This window comes from Mustela lutreola, chromosome 8 (assembly GCF_030435805.1).
Source record: "Mustela lutreola isolate mMusLut2 chromosome 8, mMusLut2.pri, whole genome shotgun sequence".
Classification (NCBI taxonomy): domain Eukaryota; kingdom Metazoa; phylum Chordata; class Mammalia; order Carnivora; family Mustelidae; genus Mustela; species Mustela lutreola.
Genome location: NC_081297.1, coordinates 100,681,135 through 100,700,771, shown reverse-complemented (window position 1 = coordinate 100,700,771; position 19,637 = coordinate 100,681,135). Strand labels below are relative to the sequence as shown.

The following is a 19,637-nucleotide window of genomic DNA, read 5'->3' as shown; positions in this document are numbered from 1 at the left end:
TTTTGTGAAAACCATTCGGGGCTCGAACTCAGGCTGGTTTGAAAATGGTGTTAAGTCGTACTTTTAAAAACGAGTGATAAAACTCCCATGTGTTGAAAGAAGGCCATAAAACACTGCCACTCCTCCTCCCTTTACAAAAAAAGGGACCATCCAGGCCTTTTTTTCCTAGGAGTCGGCTAGAACATACCATCCCAGGGACGGGACACGTGAACAGCGGGAGGAGCCCTGTTCATGTCACATGTCCCCACGACGACGATGGCCACACAGAAGAGTAAATGCAAGAAAACTCCCCTCCACCCTCCCCTTTCCTTGAACAAACACAGGGCTGCTTCTGGAATTGGAAGTTGCATTTTTTCCCCCTTGCACCTCCCTCGGAGCCCAGTGTGTGTTGCAAGACAGCTGAAGGAGCTTCTTGCCCAAAGTTTCATGGGACAATGGGGGTGTTTCAGGACTTCCTGCTGCTGGTGGTGATCCTGCTCACTCCTCCTTTGTGATTTTAGCAGTTAACAAGACTGTAAAGCAGCGTCCAAACTGATTGAATGCAGGTTTAAAGGGCAAAAGAAAAAAACAGTGGTTGTTTAATGATTAAACAGCCTTTTTTTTTTTTTTTTTTTTTTTTAATGGCTAAACACTGAAGTTGTTTTATTTTAATGCGTAAATCAGTGCACAGGCAGGATGCAAACTGCCTTCGGGTGGAAACAGAGCCTCACCGCACTGTGCCGCTTGGAGGGGGTAGTGGGGGAAATTGCTGCGATGACTTTAAAAACTCAAATTTGTCAACTAGCCTTGAAGGCTTGGGCTCCACCCCTCCTCTCGCCTCCCAGGAATTAATTCTATAGAGACAAAGTTAAACACATAATTTGTAAAACTATTGAGAAGTCAACTCCTTGTTCCACAGTAACCAGGGTAGTTGTCAAAAGCAGATAAATCTTTAGCCCGAGTAGGAAGCCCCACACAGTTTTGAAAACAATTCCTAGGCTTTGCCCCGGTAGAAGTGGATTGAATGCACAGGCCAGAGGCCCAACTGGGCTCCCCGGCACTCACGGCTTTTAAGGACAAAGTTAACACTTCACAAAAATCAGCAGCTTTCCTAGTAAACACGATGATTTAGTAGAGGTTTTGATCGTCTGGGGTTGGTGTCCCTGAGAAGACAGGTTTGATTTCTTTCGCTCTAAGCAGGTGGGTGTTGAGAACAGCGGCTGTGGCGATAAGAGGTCCCTAGGACTTGGTAACAAGCACATTATCTATCCTCTGTAATTTCCTCCCAAAATAGACTTAAAGGAAAGAGGATGCCTAATACACCCCTTCTCAAAGGAAGCATGCCCCCATACAACAGCAGCAGTCATTCTGCAAACGGCTTTCTGGCTCTGTAGTCAATAGCTCTATTTTCTCCCCTTTCCACTTCCTTCCTCTTCCTGGGGAAGAACGTGTGTGTGGACACACGCACACATTCACACATTCATATCTCAGCACACACGACTGAGAATGCCCCCGAGATCAGCAGCCTTACTCCTCCCTGAAACTCCGGTCATTACTTGATGTCATTTAACCTGAGAACTTTATAATGCTTCTCATTTGAGGTCCTTTTCACTCCAGATCTGATGGGGAAGAACCATTAGTAAATGAGCCTTGGGTTAAACTTGGTTCAGGGAGCAATTACTAAGCACCCCATGCTGAAGCCTGTATCAGACACAGAGACAAACAGAAGTGTTCACAAGAATCAAGGAGCAGTGAGCAGAACACTGTGCTAGAGGTAGAGGTGGCCTCCCGAGCAGGATCAGAATGCCAGCCTCCAGATGGCTGAGTAGCATCGATCGTAAGCACACACCTCAACTGCGAGTTAGACTCCTTCCCAAGCCCTCAGGAATGAGACTTCCTGGCTCTACTTACGGTGTTTTCCTTAGTTATCTTTCATAAGCTAGAACGTTTCCTCCTGCTTGAGGCCAACCAAATCCTCATTAGAATAGAAACAGTCCAAAAGTTAAGTTGGATGTCGGTTGTTTTTTTTTGTTTTGTTTTTTCAAATTTGGTAGTAAATGTTTCCCCTTGAGTGATAAACGGTTAAAAAATGGTGGTTAGGGTCTCAGGCACGGGAGACAAAAGCCTACCTAAAATATAGCACGTTCACAATAGAAATTTTAGGGAAAAAAAAATACTTCTGAGCTATTTATCTTTGAAAGAGTTACACAAAAGTTTGTAAGTAATATCTTTAAAATTCATCTTGGAATTTGATGTTTGAGGAATACCAGGGTTTAATAAAAGACAGTGAATGGAAATTCTTAAGAAGGGTCTGAATGGGAGCTTCTGGGCATTTTCAAGGGCTGGAGATTAATGGCATTCTTTCTTTATTCTATTAAATTTTACCTCAAAACATATGGTTTCTTTCTCCTCTGATACATGTATTCCCAGGGCCACTCTAGCTATATGACAAAATGGTGGAAGAGGCGTGGGAGGAAATGAGAAGACGTGTTCTGAAGAGCTGGAAAGAGTTGGAAGAGTGAAGGAAAGGGCAAATCAAATGGATATTTGTATGAAAATATGTATGAGACCACTATCTTGAGAAGATGCAAAGGTAGGAAGAATTTCTGAGCCACCCAGCACTCTATCTAGTCCAACAGTACAGTTCCTATTATCCAGAAGGACTTCCAACGTGTGTGTGTTGGGGCTGGGGGTGGGGAAGCTGAGGCAGGAGAGAGGGCAAGTGGGACTTGTAACCCCAAGGCACTTACAAAATTTGAGTGCCTATCCCGTATCCAATTCGTAGCCCAGAAATTAACAATATTGTAGAAGCTGGAGTCTATCTTCAGACACGGCAAAAAGAAGAATGAGATGAGATGCAGGTCAGATAAAGATATATTCAAATCATTTTATGCTTTAATTTGAAGTGGGCTCATTTAAAAAGAAGTTTCACGACATGAAGGAGCATAGGAAGTAGGGAAAACTTCCACTGCGCAGAGTCAACCAAGACAAAACTGACCTCCCTGACAGCAAAAGGTATTTAAGTTAGCGTTAAGTAGTATCTTTCTCAAGACAGGCTGGGGTAGGAGTTGGGGAAAGCTTTCTCGGGAGTGTAAAAGTTTGGCATCTCTCATCACACAAACTCTAGGGTTCCCATTTGAAGCCGTAAAACGGCTTCATTGAATGTACCGTCCTGGGTTCTCGCTGGATACTGGAACCTACAGGAGTAGTTTGATCCTCAGCATCTCTACACATTCTGTTTGGTCCAGTGCCAAATCTGGCAAGCGGAGCCCACTACTGTACCCGCTTAATCCTTAAAAGCCTGAGAACTGACAGTGAATTGTGTGTAATATAGGTAAGAGTGTTCTTTCATCAAAGAATCCTCCTGCTTCCCTTTCCTCCCCACCGCCCCTTGCCTGCTCATAATCTTCAGAACATCATAATCTTCAGAACATCAACTTATATAAATGATAAAAACAGAGCTGCTCTGCTTTGGGAGTGGGAAAGGACCCAGAGCTCTTAGTCCTTCAGGAACCTTCTTATAAGTACAGCCATAGGGATATTTTCGCTTCTCTTTTACTTGGCTGATTTACCTTATTCACCAATTAAATCAGATAGAGGAACAAGTCACCCTTCCGTGGGGCACACCAATTAGTGGGGAAAAGCAGTTGCACCTGGTTTCCAATTTTGTGGTACCAAAGAAAGAGTCACATCTTTCCGAAGGCCAAGTAGTTAGCAGTAGGAGAACTGGATCTAAAATACACATTTTCAACAAATTTTCCACATTTTCCTTACCTTTTTCCCTCTCCCTGTCATTTCCTATTATATTTAAGTGGGCTCTTATTGTTTTTCAGGAATTGATAAATCCTCCAAGCTCACAGTCTCTAAATTGGGAATCCAGGAAATATTTTGCTCAGGTTTGGAGATGTCTCTTGAAACTGTATTGCTATCTAGAGGCAAGAGTTTCCTGTGGATATCCTCATACCAAAGGATAGCTCCCTCTCCAACTTTTACCAAGGATTCATTTCTCACTTGGCTGTTTTCACACACACACAAAAACCCCAAAACCCAAAATGGCTCAGTGTCTTTGAGGAAGTTGCCGTGTCAACTCAAATTAGGAAAAAACCAGGTCTCATCAGGATCTGACTATCGGTGATGTGTTGGCTCACTTCGTCCTCAAAGTGAACGATTTTCTCCCAAACTTCATCTTCTAGGAGCAAGAATCCAACCTCATGCCTGAAAAAAGTGGCAAACCTCTCAATGTCACGGACCCCAGAGTCCATCTTTGGTCACTAAAAACTCACGTCGCCTGAGGTCCAATGTGTTCTTTTTAAGCAGCCTTGAATCCTCTATGGATTGAGGTAAAGTAGGATAATATTCAATTAAGACACAAAAAAACAGAGAACAGGTGTGAACACTACCTGCTGAAATTTTTTGTTCTATTTTGTCACTTACATACATATTTAACCACCTGTTGGATTCCATGACGTGTCTTTGAGTGATGCTGATGGGCTCTCTGACATTTTCATTCTCATCAATCTCATGGCAAGTCATAAACTCATAAACATGTTACACTTTTCCACATTGTGCTCTATTACAGTTCCCGAAATGGGAAAATAGAAGATTTACATAAATCTTTCAGAATAGTTGCACTTGACTTTGAAACAATGCTTAGTTTCTGTTTCTTACATTCTATTTCATCTGTAAAGATCTGAGCTGGAAACACCTGCCCTTGCTAACTAATTACAACTTCACCTAGGCTGCAAACTTACTCTTGCTTCTAACGCCTGGAATTAACAGAGGATTAGATACCTGCCTTCTGCAATCATGCTTAAGGCTCCTTCACTGTCACCCGTTCTTAGGAAAGTCAGACAAAAGTGGAAGAAGAAAAGTACACATTTTTATTTATTTATTTATTTATTTACTACCACCTTCATCATTTTAGGAGATATCTTGCCTAATTCACTTTAGCTTTCTTTTGACCCGGGAACTCATGTGTTTCTTCAGTGAGACTGTCTTAGGTATCATTTAAGAAACACCCCCAAATGCCTAATGTATACATCAGTGTGAATGATGCAGACTTGTTATCATCCCTCCCAAGATGCCAGTCTATATATCTCTCTCTTAAACATTTGGGATTTAGCAAGGTTATGCTGCATGATGTTCCCAAGGAGAAGTGCCCGTGACGTCTGCGAGTCTGATAAATGTTCTTATCTGATATTGTTCCATTTTCTGTTGGGAAAGTTCTATCAGATGAAACAAGACTGTGTAGACCCCCCCATTCCCTTTCTCATCTTGCTGCTTTATCAGAATGGTACCCCTTTGCTACTGCAGAAACACGTTTTCACCTCTAGAAGTGCTTTGAAAGTCATGGTCAACCCACCGGTATCTCTTGCTTTACAGGATCACTGACATCACTCCTAAAAACAGGGATTGCTGCCGGGAAATGGATGCGACAACTTTTATATATTTAATAAAAATGGATAACACTGTTGCCTCTTCAACAGTCTCTTCCTTGCCCTTCTTGGAACATATGTGGTAGAACATTATAAAGTTATAAACACTTGACATGGACTATTTTCAGTCTCTAGCCTCCTGATACTTGTCAAGGCGGCCATCTTGATCTTCCCTTTCCCCCAAAGGTGAATTTTATTTCTTTTCTTAAAAGCCCGGGAAAAAATGTGCTCAAGTGTTTTTAAATTAGAAGAAGGTGAAAATTACACTTCTGATGCTTTCAAAGTCATTTTTCTTATTCAGATGATTACTGCATACAAATCGGTTGAAAATAAAACATTTGACATTTTCCAGGTGTCCTGCATTCTTTGAGGGAAATCTCGCAGACTGCGTGTTGAAGCATTTCCCAGGTTCAAAGTTAATTAACTGCTCCACCCCATTTTCTCACCAGCCCTGCTTAGCTTTCCCACGTGTACATTCCACATTACTACACGAGTTTGACCTTTCTTAATAAGCCCTTCTATCACAAACCTAAATGGATGTCTGATTTCCCTCCAGATGGGCACTGCCTTTAATTCATCTGCCAATACTTTCAGGTATTCTTACGAAAATGGAGTCAGGGAAGCGAAAGCAGCATATTTCAAATCTTCTAGGCACATTTCTTCACGTTGCTTAAATTGTACTGCTGCCTCTGAAGGACGTTTCACAATGTATCCAGACACTCTCTTATGGGTAGGGCTTTGGGTAAATGATTTAGAAAACCAAAGTTTAAAAAGCCTCCTCTGAGTGGAAAAGGGGTTATTTTACTTCGATTTATCAGAACTGGATGTTTTCTGTGACTAAATTTCTAGATAATTATGTATTTTTAGAAAGGACTGAAAACTCGCCTTTCTTTCCTTCAACCTGTCAGTAAGTGTAGAGTAAACACCTGTATTAGGTACTGAAGAGACACACCAAAGTGGTTCTTGTCTTTGCCAAGAAGCTTCAAGTCTCTATCAGAGAGATGAGATAAACATTTGAAAAACAGCTAGAGATCCACACAAATTAAAGCCCAAACCCATACATTTAGGTTGTTTACGTCTCTGACTTCACACTCCAGGAGACCCCTGGCCCTCTTCACTCACTACTCCTATTTCTCCCATCCGTCCCCTCTGTGATTTCTTCCCTTCACTCCCTTTCTCCCTTCTGCCCGTTTTATGTGTTAGCCGTGACGTGACACTTACAGACCCTGCTCAGTACTATTACTAAGTTGCACTTACTAGTTACGATACTGTTATCCTCTCGCTCACGTGGAAAAACCCCTGATTACCCAGAACTGCTCATTGGACCGATCCATTCGCTCATTCATGCACACATTCATTCATGAAACGAATGTTACCTTACGAAGCTCTGTGTTGGACAACATGGAGCCAGTGAGAGTCTGCCCGGGTTTTGCCTGTCTCTCTGTAGTCCTAGTTTGTGTTTGTCACTTCTCCGAGAGCCATCAAATACTGGGCAAAAGCTGAACTTCTCAGCAGCTCCCCATTCCAGGGATCCGGCCGCCATTCACACTGTGATGGGATCCCCAACATCATGGCATCAGGGGCATGTGACTTGGGCTATAGGGCTTCTCAAATATCTCTGCCTGCTTTATCTTTGCCTTCTCTCTCTTCCCTTGGTTTGTTATCACTTAGGGTCCCCTGGCCTCAGCTTGGGGCCCCTTGCTTTCCTCTTCCTTCTCTACTCACTCGCTTGGTGCACCCACTTGGATTCAATTAGCACCTACATTCACGTGTGCCCCAGAACCCTATCTCCAGCCAGGACTTTATACCCTCGCTTCAGCCCCGTGTTTCTCAATGTCTACGAAACACGTCAAGTGGATATTTCACTGCCATCTAAAACAAACATATCAAAACCAGATTTTATTATCTCTCTTCCCAAAGCTGCCTATGTTGGCTGTCTCTCCATGAGCAGCAGAAACGCGGGTGTCCCCAGTTCTCTGGTCCATCTTCCACCAGCCTCCTCTTCCCACCACTGTCCCCTTGACCTTGCACCCTCCCATCCAGTCTTCCGTAAGCCCTACTCATGCTTTTGCTGTACAATTTCCTCAGACCCAACCTCTCACTACTATTTCCCCAGCCCAAGAACTATTCCAGATATTAGCTGTCTCCAAGTAAAAATATACATCCATATTAATACACTCAAAGAAGTGATAAACAGGAAAGCTTTCTCGGGGCATCCTGCACACGCTCAAAGAGATCAGGAACGGTTCCTGTCACATGTTTTCTAGTGATTTATAGAGCATAAAAGAAATGCTTCAAGCTGGAGTTATATGAATATTTATTAGGTTTTTCTATTTACTTAACTCAATAGTTGTTTAATTGTTATGCTCCCAGGGAGGCAATAGCCTAACAGGCACATTAGAAATGGATGGAACTAAATGGAGACCTGGCAGATTTAATAATGGCATTCCATGCGCCTACATCAGAAGACGTACCCGACGTCAGTACATCATGCTGTCAGGAAACTCTGCCTCTCGTTTATCTTCAAGTTTCTCATTTCTTCATTTGTATCCCTTTTCACATTAAAAAAAAAAAAATGTTTGTTTGCATTATTCTACCCCCTTGAGATGAATTTAAGTATAACTATCAGTTAACTGGATAGGAGAACAAGCTGACTGAAACTTGTCACTTCCCCTGTCTCCAAGCATTCACTTGGCTGAGCTTTGGAAAACTTCCACTGTTCACTGCACTCCCTTATTTTTCTATGTGGGGCTTGTCCACGGTTGTGAGCTTAGCATAGAAGGCTCTTCTTTCCTGTTAAGGAAGAGAGCATCATACTCCTCTTGGAACCGTGGGACTTTCACTTCTCGGGAAAGTTCTCAGTGGGTGGCTTATCTAAGTCTCTCAGCAACCCCTCTCCCCTTCTCCCTCATTACCTCAGTGTAGGCCATTTAGATGCTTATTAAAGTCATCTCTAAAGTCATCTCCAGAGGGAAGAGGGAAAGCAACACTGAAATAAATCATCTATATGGATTTTGCCAATTTGCTTCTATTAGGAATCTATTAATAGAATGTTGGAGTTTTCAGGAAACTCAGCTGGGCTTAATCCCAAATTGCACAGTTTAAATATAGAGAGTACCTCCCCCCACCAACCAAAAAATGGAAGTCAAGGCAGATATTCCAAAGTGCATGTAAGGAAACTGCGAGAACCAATAGAAATAATGAGAATAAATGTGAATCAGGGAAAAACATGTCATTTACAGACTGTAGAGGACTAACAGAGGTAGCTAAAGGAAAAGGCCAGTGGACTAAGGGACGTGTCCTACTGGATGATACCAAAGAGACAATGGAGGTGAAGTACCTTATGAACATCTGTTTTGTGAAATTAAATGATGCCAGAGCCAACATCAGGGTTTCTACAAAAAGGTTAATCTGTGCAAGGGTGCCTGAAGTCCATCCAGAGACCCCCCTTCTCCCCCAGCTGTCCTGCCAGACATGGCACTGTGCCAGCTGAGAGCAGGTGACATTCTCTCATTTCCACAAGGTGCTTCATGGAGCTGCAGTAAAATGCATCCCGGGGTCCACCTAGAACCTACGAATGAGTAACTTGGTATGTTAAAGTGATCTGAAGGACATCTGACATGTCCTCCTGCTGGAGAGAGCCATGGGTGAGCCGCGCAGAAGTAACCGGAGAAATTCTTCAGGGTGAAAATGAGGTCAAGAGCTATCCTGGACTCCTCCAATGTCAAGTAAGTGATTCCTTTTGAGATTGTTTCCCCATGATGTTTTCTTCTTAGAGCTGGTTCTTGGAGGTAGCACATGGCAATGGCATGAATGCCTCAGAGGGCTCTAGTGATGGAACAGCATGATAGGGGGAGGAGGGGAGTATGCTCTTGAGGAAAGGGTAAACAGAGTTATTTCAAATTCTTAACACTGTGCTCAGTCGTATGCTCCATAACTAGAAGGAAATGACCTGATGTAGGAGAGAAGCACCAAGAGAGGGAGAGGGGGAGGGAGCTAACATTCATCAGAGCACTGATTATATACCGAGAATGTTACAAGCGTCATCAATTCTGGCAAGGAGCCTGTGAGATGGGTCCCATTAACCCCACCTGACAGATGAGGAAACTGTAGTTCACAGAAGTCAGGTGCTGTGGCTGGGGTCAAACAGCTAGTGAGTCACACTGGCCCAGATGTCAACCCAGGTCTGACTACAAAGCCCATATTCTTTCAATTACACCATGCAGCTTATTAAAAGGCTGAACAGTATGCCTGAGGAGTAAAAGTTAAAGGAAGTTCTATAACTCATGCTTGACAAAAAAGACTGAAAAGTGATATAACGTTTTTGAAGTAACGTCTAGAAAGGACAGGGCTAAAGGATGGTAACCAGCTGTTTTCAAACTTGTTCTGAAGACATAAGAATAGGAAATGGACTTCAAGTGCAACATGAAGGAAAGCTTCCTTACCAGAAGGGTTGTGTGGAGGGGAGTTGAGGCTAAGCACCACTGTGGAATCGTCTTCCTGTGCAGAAGTCAAGACAACTAACCCCGAGGAGGACATGAAAGGTGGAATTTGTTTCAAATGGAGGAAATCGTTGAAGGAGTTCACTAGAGAGAAAGAAGAGAAGGAAAACTGCCCCAGAATGGCAGGGGACAAAACAGCACAAAATGGCAGAAGGAATGGAAACATAGAAGAAATGTCGGATGGGGAAATAAATAAAAAACCAGAGAATCAGGATTATAAATAATGCAGACATTTTTGGTTTTGTCACGTCTCGAGGGACTCTCTTTGTGAAGCAAAGACCTACAACATTTCTTTCTCTGAGGGTATTTTTCAAGCAATGTAGGTTGTAATCTGAAAGGAAGAATTTAAGTGTCGGCCTGCCCCAGAGCAGGAATATGTAAGTACTAAATGACCACTTCTGGGGATTTGGCAATCCTCAAAGCAGCTTATTCTCTAACTTTCTTTCTCTATAGATTTCATAGTGATGTCAGTTTTAAAAATACCATGCCCCGTTTCATTCTCACCTTCCCCTATACATTAGGCATAATTATCCCGTGACAATTTACATTTCAGAGTTACATAAAACTGTGGCCCAGAGAGCCTAAAGGACTTCCCTAGTTAGTAACTGACAGAGTTAAGCCTTGACATTAAGTCCTTGAATGGATCCCAAGTCCAGGATTCTTTCCAGAAACTTAACCTGCATTTCCAAACACATACGGAGGGTTGACTGTCAACCATACCACTCCACGTTGTTCCCTTCACTTAACTCGTAAACTCTAGAGACGGCTTAAAAGGGCAGAAGAAGAACTGCAAAAGAAAAGTGATATTGAGAGTAATAGAACAATGAAAAGGACTTACGCAGACACCCATGGCCCTCTACAGACCTGTTACGAGATTAGTTTCACAACAGCTCTAGATGTGGGAAGCGATGTCTAAAAGCTTTTGCTCTTTATGTTGCTGAAGCCCACTATGAAGACTGTGCCCAGAAAACATGCTTTCTTTCATTTGCTTATTCTTTCTTTCTCTTTTTTCCCCAAAATTTGAAACAGGTAAGGTCACAAGTTTTCATCCATTATTATTACAGTACTGAAAATTTTAGTTACTGTAACCTATGGAGAAACAAGATATAAAACACACATCAAACTCACTTTAATGTTTTAAAAGGTTTTAATTGCTTTGCTTCCTAAAATAATAGACAGAAATTTAAAGAAATTTTAAAAACACTTCTCGTTTACCTTAAGAATCCTTCTGGGAAATGTGGTAAGGATCGCAACTATTGAGTGTTTGGGACTTGGATGGAGAACGTAAACAGAAAAACTAACGGGAAGAAAGTATAGTTACAGATAATAAATATTAAGGAATCTACAGTGTCTAACTCGAGAGTGTTCCATGTAGTATATTATCTATACATAGAGATATGGCCAGATCCACAGAGTGCAGAATTTAGTATAGAAAATGCCATCATAATAGTCTCCTTCTTGGCGGTCCGTGCTTGTAAAACAATTTCAAGCACAAAATCGTTGATAAATGAATGTGCTGAATCCCAAATCTTGGCTATTCATCAATACCGAACCTTCGCTGTGGTATGGTGTTCTGTCCACACAGATGCCCTAAACTCTAAGGGATGGGGGAGGGCTACAGGGTGAGGAAACCAATGAAATAAAGAAATGGAATTGAAATTGTTTGATATGAAGGAAATTTAAATGCCCAAGTGCTCATTAGGAGTCTTGGCTTTAGGGATGAGCTCTATTAGTGGAATCGACCATGCTAAGGCCATAGGAGAAATAGACAACTTAGAGTACGTGATCCAGCTCTGCTACCCGCCTCCTAATCTCTCTGTCACCACACAGCTTTTCCTGGAGCTTTGCCTAGCAATGTGCCAGCAGGGAGGCTGCTGTCTTGGGCAGAGGATGTGGACCCTATCTTGTCACCTGCTTCTGGTGAAGGCTGAAAACATGTTAAGGTTTTCAGAAGGCTCATCTTCCCAATAACCACCTCAGCTCCATTGTTAAGCTATTCTTTTATCTAGAACTATTATTCTTATTCTTATTATCATTTTAGAGAGAGTGGGGGTGCAGAGCACAGAGGGAAAGGGAGAGAGAGAACCTTAAGCTGGCTCCACATCCACATGGAGCCCACCTTGGGGCTCGATCTCACAATTCTGAGATCACTACGTGAGCCTAAATCAAGAGTTGGATGCTTAACCGGCTAAGCTACCCAGGTGCCCTAAAAGTAACTTTAAAGAGAAACAGAGTGTCTGCTATGCCAACCTTAGAATATTTGTTTTTCTAATAAAAACCCACTTCTTTTGCAGATCCAACACTTGAGCCCAGCGGACTCTTCTAAACTTGGTTGTGTCTTAAGCTTGCTAGTAGAAGTTATCAGAGTATTCCAAATGATTATACATATTAAGTCTTGTTTTGAAATAAAGAGTTGAGTTTCTACTAGATCCACATTAATTTTTAGCACTAGAAAATGTTCATCCTTCTTCTCAAGCCTCATTGCTTCATGCTGTTATTCACAAGGATCTTGATCATTGTGGCAGGGTCTGTGGGGCTCTTCGCTGAAAGGAACAAGCTTCGGCAGTGGGGGCGGGGGGGAGGGGAGATCCGGGGAAGGTTAAAAACCAGGTCTTTTTCCTGACATTTGGTGATTTCTCATTACTATGACTTAGTCTATATCGTCAAAAACTTAAGAGTTGAATTTCGGGGTTTGAATTCAGTTCACCCTCAAGCAAAAGGTACTTAATTAGCCCTTTGTACGAAAAAGGAAGCACAGAAGAAACCAAAGGAAAACCATGAAGGTGTGCATTTCAGTTTAAGTTGGACAGTGCTCTGAGAACGAATAAGGAGCTATTTTTAAAAGGGGGGGGGGGGGACAAGGAGAAAACTAGGGAAGGTGGCCTGGATCCTATATCCAAAGTTCCCATCTGAAGATATCCACGATAAATCAGAGACCACGGTGAGGGGAGTGGGGTGGGGGTGGGGGGCAAACAGAAACACACACACGGAAGCAAAGAGAAAGCAGCAAGGTCTTCCGGAGCATTACCAACGCCATGTGTTTATACTTGTGGCTAAACCTATAGGACATCTTGCTCAATGATTTCTGAAATTGAAACGATAATACCACTTTTATAGAAGTGAGGATTGAGTAAGATGTCAAGGCTTTTAAGCAAGAGATAACGATTTAAGACAGTGTTTCAGCAAGTGGTCACTACTGTTCACAGTTGTAGTATCTGTCTTCCAGACACTACTTGGATTACTGGACAAAAGAATAAAAAGACTTGGAGAAAGTATTCATTCCTGGTGATGAGGACCTGTATCATGAGAATGGTTAAGACAAGGACTCAGTTAAGAGATCGAGTGGAGGCCCCTTTTTCCAGCTGGAAACAGGAAAGGAGCCTTCTATCAGCTGCGGTGTTCAAGGCTAGGCTGTGGCCTGGGAAGGACTGGATGTAAGAATTATCCGGAGCATGAAGAAGGGAGCTGGATAGAAGCAGACTTAGATTGCTTTGGTCTTAGCTCTTTGGTCCCCTTCCCTCTTTTCTTCCCTCTGTTTGTCTCTGTCTCTCTCCTTCCTTCCTCTCTGGCTCTTTTCAATATTTCTTCTTTTGTACTATTAACTTTTGTCTACCTTTGTCTTCGGTGGTGGGGGAGAGGGGGGAGGTTCCTGGTGACATTTGACACCCGAGATGATACGTGTGCTGCCATCTCATGTCTGAGCACCACCTGGGCCCCTGGGGGTGTCCACAGGGCATTAGTGTATTGGTGACCCAAGTCACTGAAGGTATGCCAGTATGTGGACGGAGGACCTCTTCATTTAAATAGCTGCGTAGACATGGGTTTCTCCTTCCTGTTGAAAGTCTGCTATCTTCCTCCATGAAGCAGAATATAAAATTGGGTTCAGTGGATTTCTGACTATGCAGTTTATGTCTCCAAGGCCCTGCCTGTGGATGCCTGACTTCGGCATTCGTTTCTATATAGGCAAAACAGAGGCATGACATCAGGATTGAAGCATAATGACTTGGTTATTTTCATCATTCTGTTTGTTTGTTTTTTGGTCTGTTTCTAAGTAGACCTATTCAAATAGCATCTCTTTCCCCACTTCCCATAGTTAGGTGCTGCTTTAATACCACTAGCTTTAGAGATTTTTCATTGTCAAGCGAGACTCAGAGAATAAGAGGACTTTCGAATTTGTCTTCCATAAGAATGCAAATTCAAAATACGCCTGCAAAAAGATTAAACAGAAGTTAGGGATGCTAAATATCCCATATTACAGGAACAAACCAGAGTTAAAAGGAAAAAAAAGGCAATCCGTAGTTTAAATTTCCTGCCTGCAGGGCACGCTACACCTTACATCCTCTTAAATTCCACAGGTAATATAATTTATATTAAATGGGACAGGTCCCAGCAGAAATTTGTACTGGCGCCAGGCAAAACAATTACTTTGATGTGCTCTTTTGAAAGCATTGTGGCTCCCAGGTATGGGGGTGACATGCAGACAAATGGTAGAAGAGATTTAGATGTGCTATCTGCTATTAAAATTATTAAATTGCTAACCTATAATCATTGAGTAAAATGCACAAAGCTAATCTATTTCTTTGGCTTTTTAAAAAAATTAATCAACAGTGTGGAAGTCAGAAAAATTAAAGTCTGACAGTCTAATAGTTTGCTAAGCTACAGTTTCCTAGAAAAGAAAGCAAACCCATCCTCTGCCAGCAGATGCGTTCAGAATGAAACCTTTTAAAGTAGATGGCAGGATATATATTGTAAAAGCAATTACAGTGGAATTCAGGTGGGGCCAAAGTACATCAAGATTACAGTTCTGCAACAAAAAGCCTTTTGCTGTTTTTTTGACCATGTTTCGGGAAGTCCTCAACCAACCCTGGAGTTGAGTTCCAAAAGTCTGTTTGTAAGTTGACTGTTTGGAAAGCAGAATGAATTTTCTTATTGGAATTACGACGGTCAGGAACAGGAGCATTTATTAAGTACCCGATAGATGCCGGGTAAGCCGCTGAAGATAAAGGCCCCTTCAAGGCAGGGACAAACACAGGTCACATAATTCCAAGTGTCTTTGGGTTAGAAGACAGAGTCTGGGCTTGAGCTGAGAGAACACAGAACTATGGAGAGCTGAAAGAATACAGAGAAAGACGAAGGAAAGAAATGAAGAAATGATGTGGAGAGGGGAAACTACAGAGGTGAGTGGACAAGGTGTTACTGAGATGAGGCAGAGTACAGAGAAGATGCCGGAATGGGCGAGTAGGGAATTGCACGGAGTAGGAGACCCGCTGAAGAGAAGAACCGCAATATGCCTGTGAGATACCCCGATCTGAGGGGAACAGCTCATGGTTCGTGCCAATAGCTCCCTGAGGGCAAAGAGGAAGCCCACGGAACAGATGTTTCAGTCAGACATGGGTATCCCAAGTCTCAGGCAAATTCTTGGTGCATTTGATTGTCTCATTTGGCTTTTTTTCCCTCCACGATCTCCACAATTTCATTTCCTCTAATGCTTACTCCTACTCTGTAGGTACCGTTTTGGCCGGAATGTGTCTCCCCCAAAGTCACAGGTGCAATCTCAGCCCCCAGAGTGATGGTATGAGGAGACAGGACCTCTGGGGTTGATTGGGTCATGGGATTGATGCCTTTCTAGAAGAGGCTCCTGGCAGTTTGCTTTCCCTTTCCACCATGGAAAGACCCAACAAGACGTCTGCAAGCCAGAAGAAGGACCTCTCGAGACTGTACCACCTCCCCGATCTGGGACCTCCTGGCCTCTAAAACTGTGAGAAACAACTTTCTGTTATTTAGAAGCTTCCCAGTCTATAGTACAGTTTTATACCAGCACAAAGTGACAAAGGCAGGTATGGTATTAGTTTGTGTTTTTTTTTTTTTAATTAAAAAAAAAATGGCTTATTTGACAGAGATCACAAGTAGGCAGAGAAGCAGGCAGAGAGAGAGGAAGGGAAGCAGGCTCCCTGCTGAGCAGGAAGCCCGATGCGGGGCTCGATCCCAGGACCCTGGGACCATGACCTGAGATGAAGGCAGAGGCTTAACCCACTGAGCCACCCAGGCGCCCTGGTATTAGTTTTATTTAAAGGAATAAAAACTGAATAATTTAGTGGAAAGAGACAGTCAAGTTCCATTTGTACACTGGAAAGCGGCGGCCAAAGCTGACATGGGCTGCTAACATGGAACTTAGATCATAGGAGTAGCTGATACCACCCAGGAGCAGTAGAAGGACTGGAAATTATGCTGGAAACCCAATTACATCATTACTATCCAGGGCAGCTGCTTAATCCCATGTCTACCACATCCCAGAACCACTCAGTCACAACAGGATTGTTACCTAGAAACATCCTTACTGGAAAAATTAAGCACTGGTCCAATAATTTCCCATTAATGACCAATTTCCTAAATGTTGGCTTGTGTACCTCCTAAGTGGCCACTCCATCTTTCTGCTCCCTATTCCTGAATTACTGTCATTTACAAAGCACTTCCCCAAGGAACAGACCTTCCAGATGCTTCGAAAGAGGGGCATGGACTCCTTTTGAAATTTCTCCATCATTTTCCCCCTCACACTCATTTAATCGTGAATTAACTCCTAACTTCAGACAAATGCCGTGAGGCCTAGGACTCCCGGTATGGGACTCCACCAAAGTCCTTGTCCCTTTTTATTGAAGCTAACCATTCATGTGTTTGGTTTCCATTCATCCTCTGCTACAAGGTCTGCCGCATTCGCCTTGGAACCAGACTCTAACCTTACTTTGGTCCTGGTACACGGTAGATGATCAATAATTGTAAATGAAACCCAGTTTAACAAGGCATTGATTCCTCACGTTTGTAGCAATTATGACACTCCCTTTGATGCGGAGCAGATGGAATGACTATTAAGACCTCAGAAGTCAGTATCTAAACTAGTCATACCTTACAAGCATGGTTTTCTGCCCTCAAAGAACTTACAATCAAAAAATAAGAAAAGAAAACTCTAAATTCTTGCACTGATACAACTTCACATTCATCACGATTTGTTATTTTTAACCTCTTCTGTCTTGATCTCCGATGTCCTTTTCTTCCCCCACCACCCCTAACGATGTCCCTGAACAGCGTCTGTGAGCTGAACGGACTCACGGTCCAAATTCTAAGTGTTGGTGATGGGCAAGACGATAGAGAGCCACCTTCCTGTTCGAGTCTGGGTGCAAAAAACCACATGCCACTGAGAATTCTGCTTAGCTTTTCCCTTCCAAAGCCACAGAGCCCGCTAATAAACACAAAAATGTATGCAAATGCCTATTAACGAATCTTGCTGGGCTACTGCAAACAACGTTTGAGGGCTCCTGTGAAATGGCAACAAATCCACAGGTCTGTAAGACGCTATCACCAGAGACACTGACCACCCCCTCCCCAAGCCCCTCCCCCGCCCCCAGTGACCCCTCACGGTCCCCCTCGCCTCTCTGACAAGACTTCCAGAGGAACTCCCCTCTGGCCATTGTTACATGCGACCTCATGGCAACTTCCCGACATGAGTTTAGCTGCAGGCTGATGTCTAAAAGTTCAGGCACTATAAAAACTGGTTTATTGGATGCAAAAGAGAATTAGGACTTCAAAGACTCTTACTCTGTCAAATTAAATTAACATATGGAACAGCAACTAAGCTATGATTGGTATTCATAGCATCAGCTCTTCGGTAAGGCTCTGGCTGGCTTTTAATGCAGCTCGTTCGTTCACTGTTTTAAGTGAGCTATTGCTGATGTATTCTGGTTACTTAGAAGAATACTTAATGGTGTGGGAAATGCTCACAGTATATTGTAAAGTGTAAAGAGCCAAATACAAATTATATGTAAAGTATAATCCAGATTTTCTAAATAAGATAGGCTCTATATTACACTTAGTTAAAAAAAAAATTCTTCACTTTGTATAAGAATTATACCAAAATACTAATGCAGACTTCCTCTGGATAGTAGGACTAAGGGAACAGTTTTGTTTTATTTCTTGTACTTTTATGAATTATTCAAAAATTTTAAAGAAGAGCATATTACTTTAATAATCTGAAAAAAGAATATATGTCATTAAAGAAAGTGGATTTTTAAAGGAAAATATGCTTTATGTAAGAAGAAAGGTATTGCAACAAATAGTATGCAAAACAGAGACAAGAATTTACAGGCACACTCTCGTGTGCTAGTTTCAGAATAAGTGTGGTCAAGGGCTTATGTGCCTGTATGATACGGGCAAATGTCCACGCATGGGACAGGTTTTGACATGAAGTATCTTATTTAACTTTTTTTTGATTCTTCTTTCTATTCCTCAACCTGGAAAGCTGTAATAATGAACAAAGGAACAGAATAGTGGAAAGATTTCTCTCTCTCCTGGAAGATCAACCAGTTTTAAAATATAGTGGAATGTCACTAAGAAAGTTTGATAAAGATTTAAACAAAATCAGGTAGGTTGAAGCCTCTGAAACAAACAATATTCAATCGTGTTTGTCTTACAAAGAGAGTAATTTCATTTGGTTTAATGGAATATATCAATATCACTAACTATATACAATAAATATCCATTTTCGTATTTCTCCTTATTACCTTTTCATATACATCTGTATGTATTTGAGTATAAAGTCCATTTACTATGACCTACATCCCCTAAAATCAGAAAGCCCAACCTATAAGAGAAAGATATTAAGACATTCATTTCAGAGTCGGATATAAATGATTTCTATGCATCTGCAAGTTGTTTTTTTAAAACGCTGTTTCACTCCACAAGCCACCTGAATGAAAGCTAATCTGGCTATAGCGTTGTACATACACGGAAAGCTTAAAAGGTAGCTTCAAATTAGAAGGCGATTTAATCCAAATATCAAAATGATTGTTTGAATCTATTAATGCCATCTTTCAGACTCATCAGACCAACCGAATGGGTGGATCAGAACCCTGCTGGGTGCACCTTGCTTTCTTTATCTGTAAAACCGCAATATTTCACCTGTTAAAATCGGCACTAAAAAACTGGTTCAAGAACTAGGGGATTGGGGGATAGGAGTGCCTAGTGCTGTTATCTTGATTCTGGATGCTTTCCACTGTAAGAAAAACAGGATATGCCACAATCATATGTTGAAAGAGATTAACTGATAATTGTACAATGCCTGATATCAGAAGTTATTTCAAATTAACTGCTATGCAACTTGCAATTGTTACAGGAGTTTATAATCTAGAAGCAGATCCAGTGACGGCAAGGCTTTGATCATTCAGCTGACTGCTTGAGCCAAAAGGCAGCATTGGGCGGAAGCTGTAAATCCGGACTCCAGGCCCAGCCTCTCAACCCATGAGTTCTACGACCTTGGGAAAATCTCCCAAACCTCCCTAGCTTGGGGTCCTCTGGAAGACAAAAGCTCATGATTCATCTGTCGCGTGAAGTGGTGCTTTGCCAATTACTCCACAAATTAAATGAATTATAATTACCATTCATGATAGTCGCTTTGTGATGCGTTTGGCTCGGTCATTTACTATTACCGGCAACTATAACCCCTGCCTCCCCCGTTCAGTTTCCACGAGGAAATCAAGCAGCTCTAGGCAGCTACCCCGGAGGTAAACAGGTCAGTGTTGAGTTTTGTTCCATTCCAGCAACAAAAATGAACATTATCTGTTATCTGCTAATTATCCACAGAAGCCCCGTATCTCACCCACCAAGAAGCCAGAAGACACGACCTAGCGAAGGGGGCAGATATTCCTGTGATTTAATCCATATTCATTTTCAA

The 19,637-nt window shown here is 42.2% G+C and overlaps 1 protein-coding gene across 3 annotated transcripts in view; it reads right to left on the bottom strand.

Annotated features, from left to right (window-relative positions):
* The window catches only part of HMGA2 (high mobility group AT-hook 2), a 137,962-nt gene that overhangs the window by 42,180 nt on the left and 76,145 nt on the right, over positions 1 to 19,637 (bottom strand). The window contains exon 5 of one of the 3 annotated variants that reach the window (XM_059186244.1): positions 7,736 to 7,966. The exons of the other annotated variants lie outside the window; for them this stretch is intronic. Within the exon in view, the coding sequence (XP_059042227.1) occupies positions 7,955 to 7,966 (12 nt within the window). The 3' untranslated portion in view covers positions 7,736 to 7,954. Of the gene's footprint in view, positions 1 to 7,735; positions 7,967 to 19,637 lie in introns of those variants that run through there. 3 annotated transcript variants of the gene reach the window in all.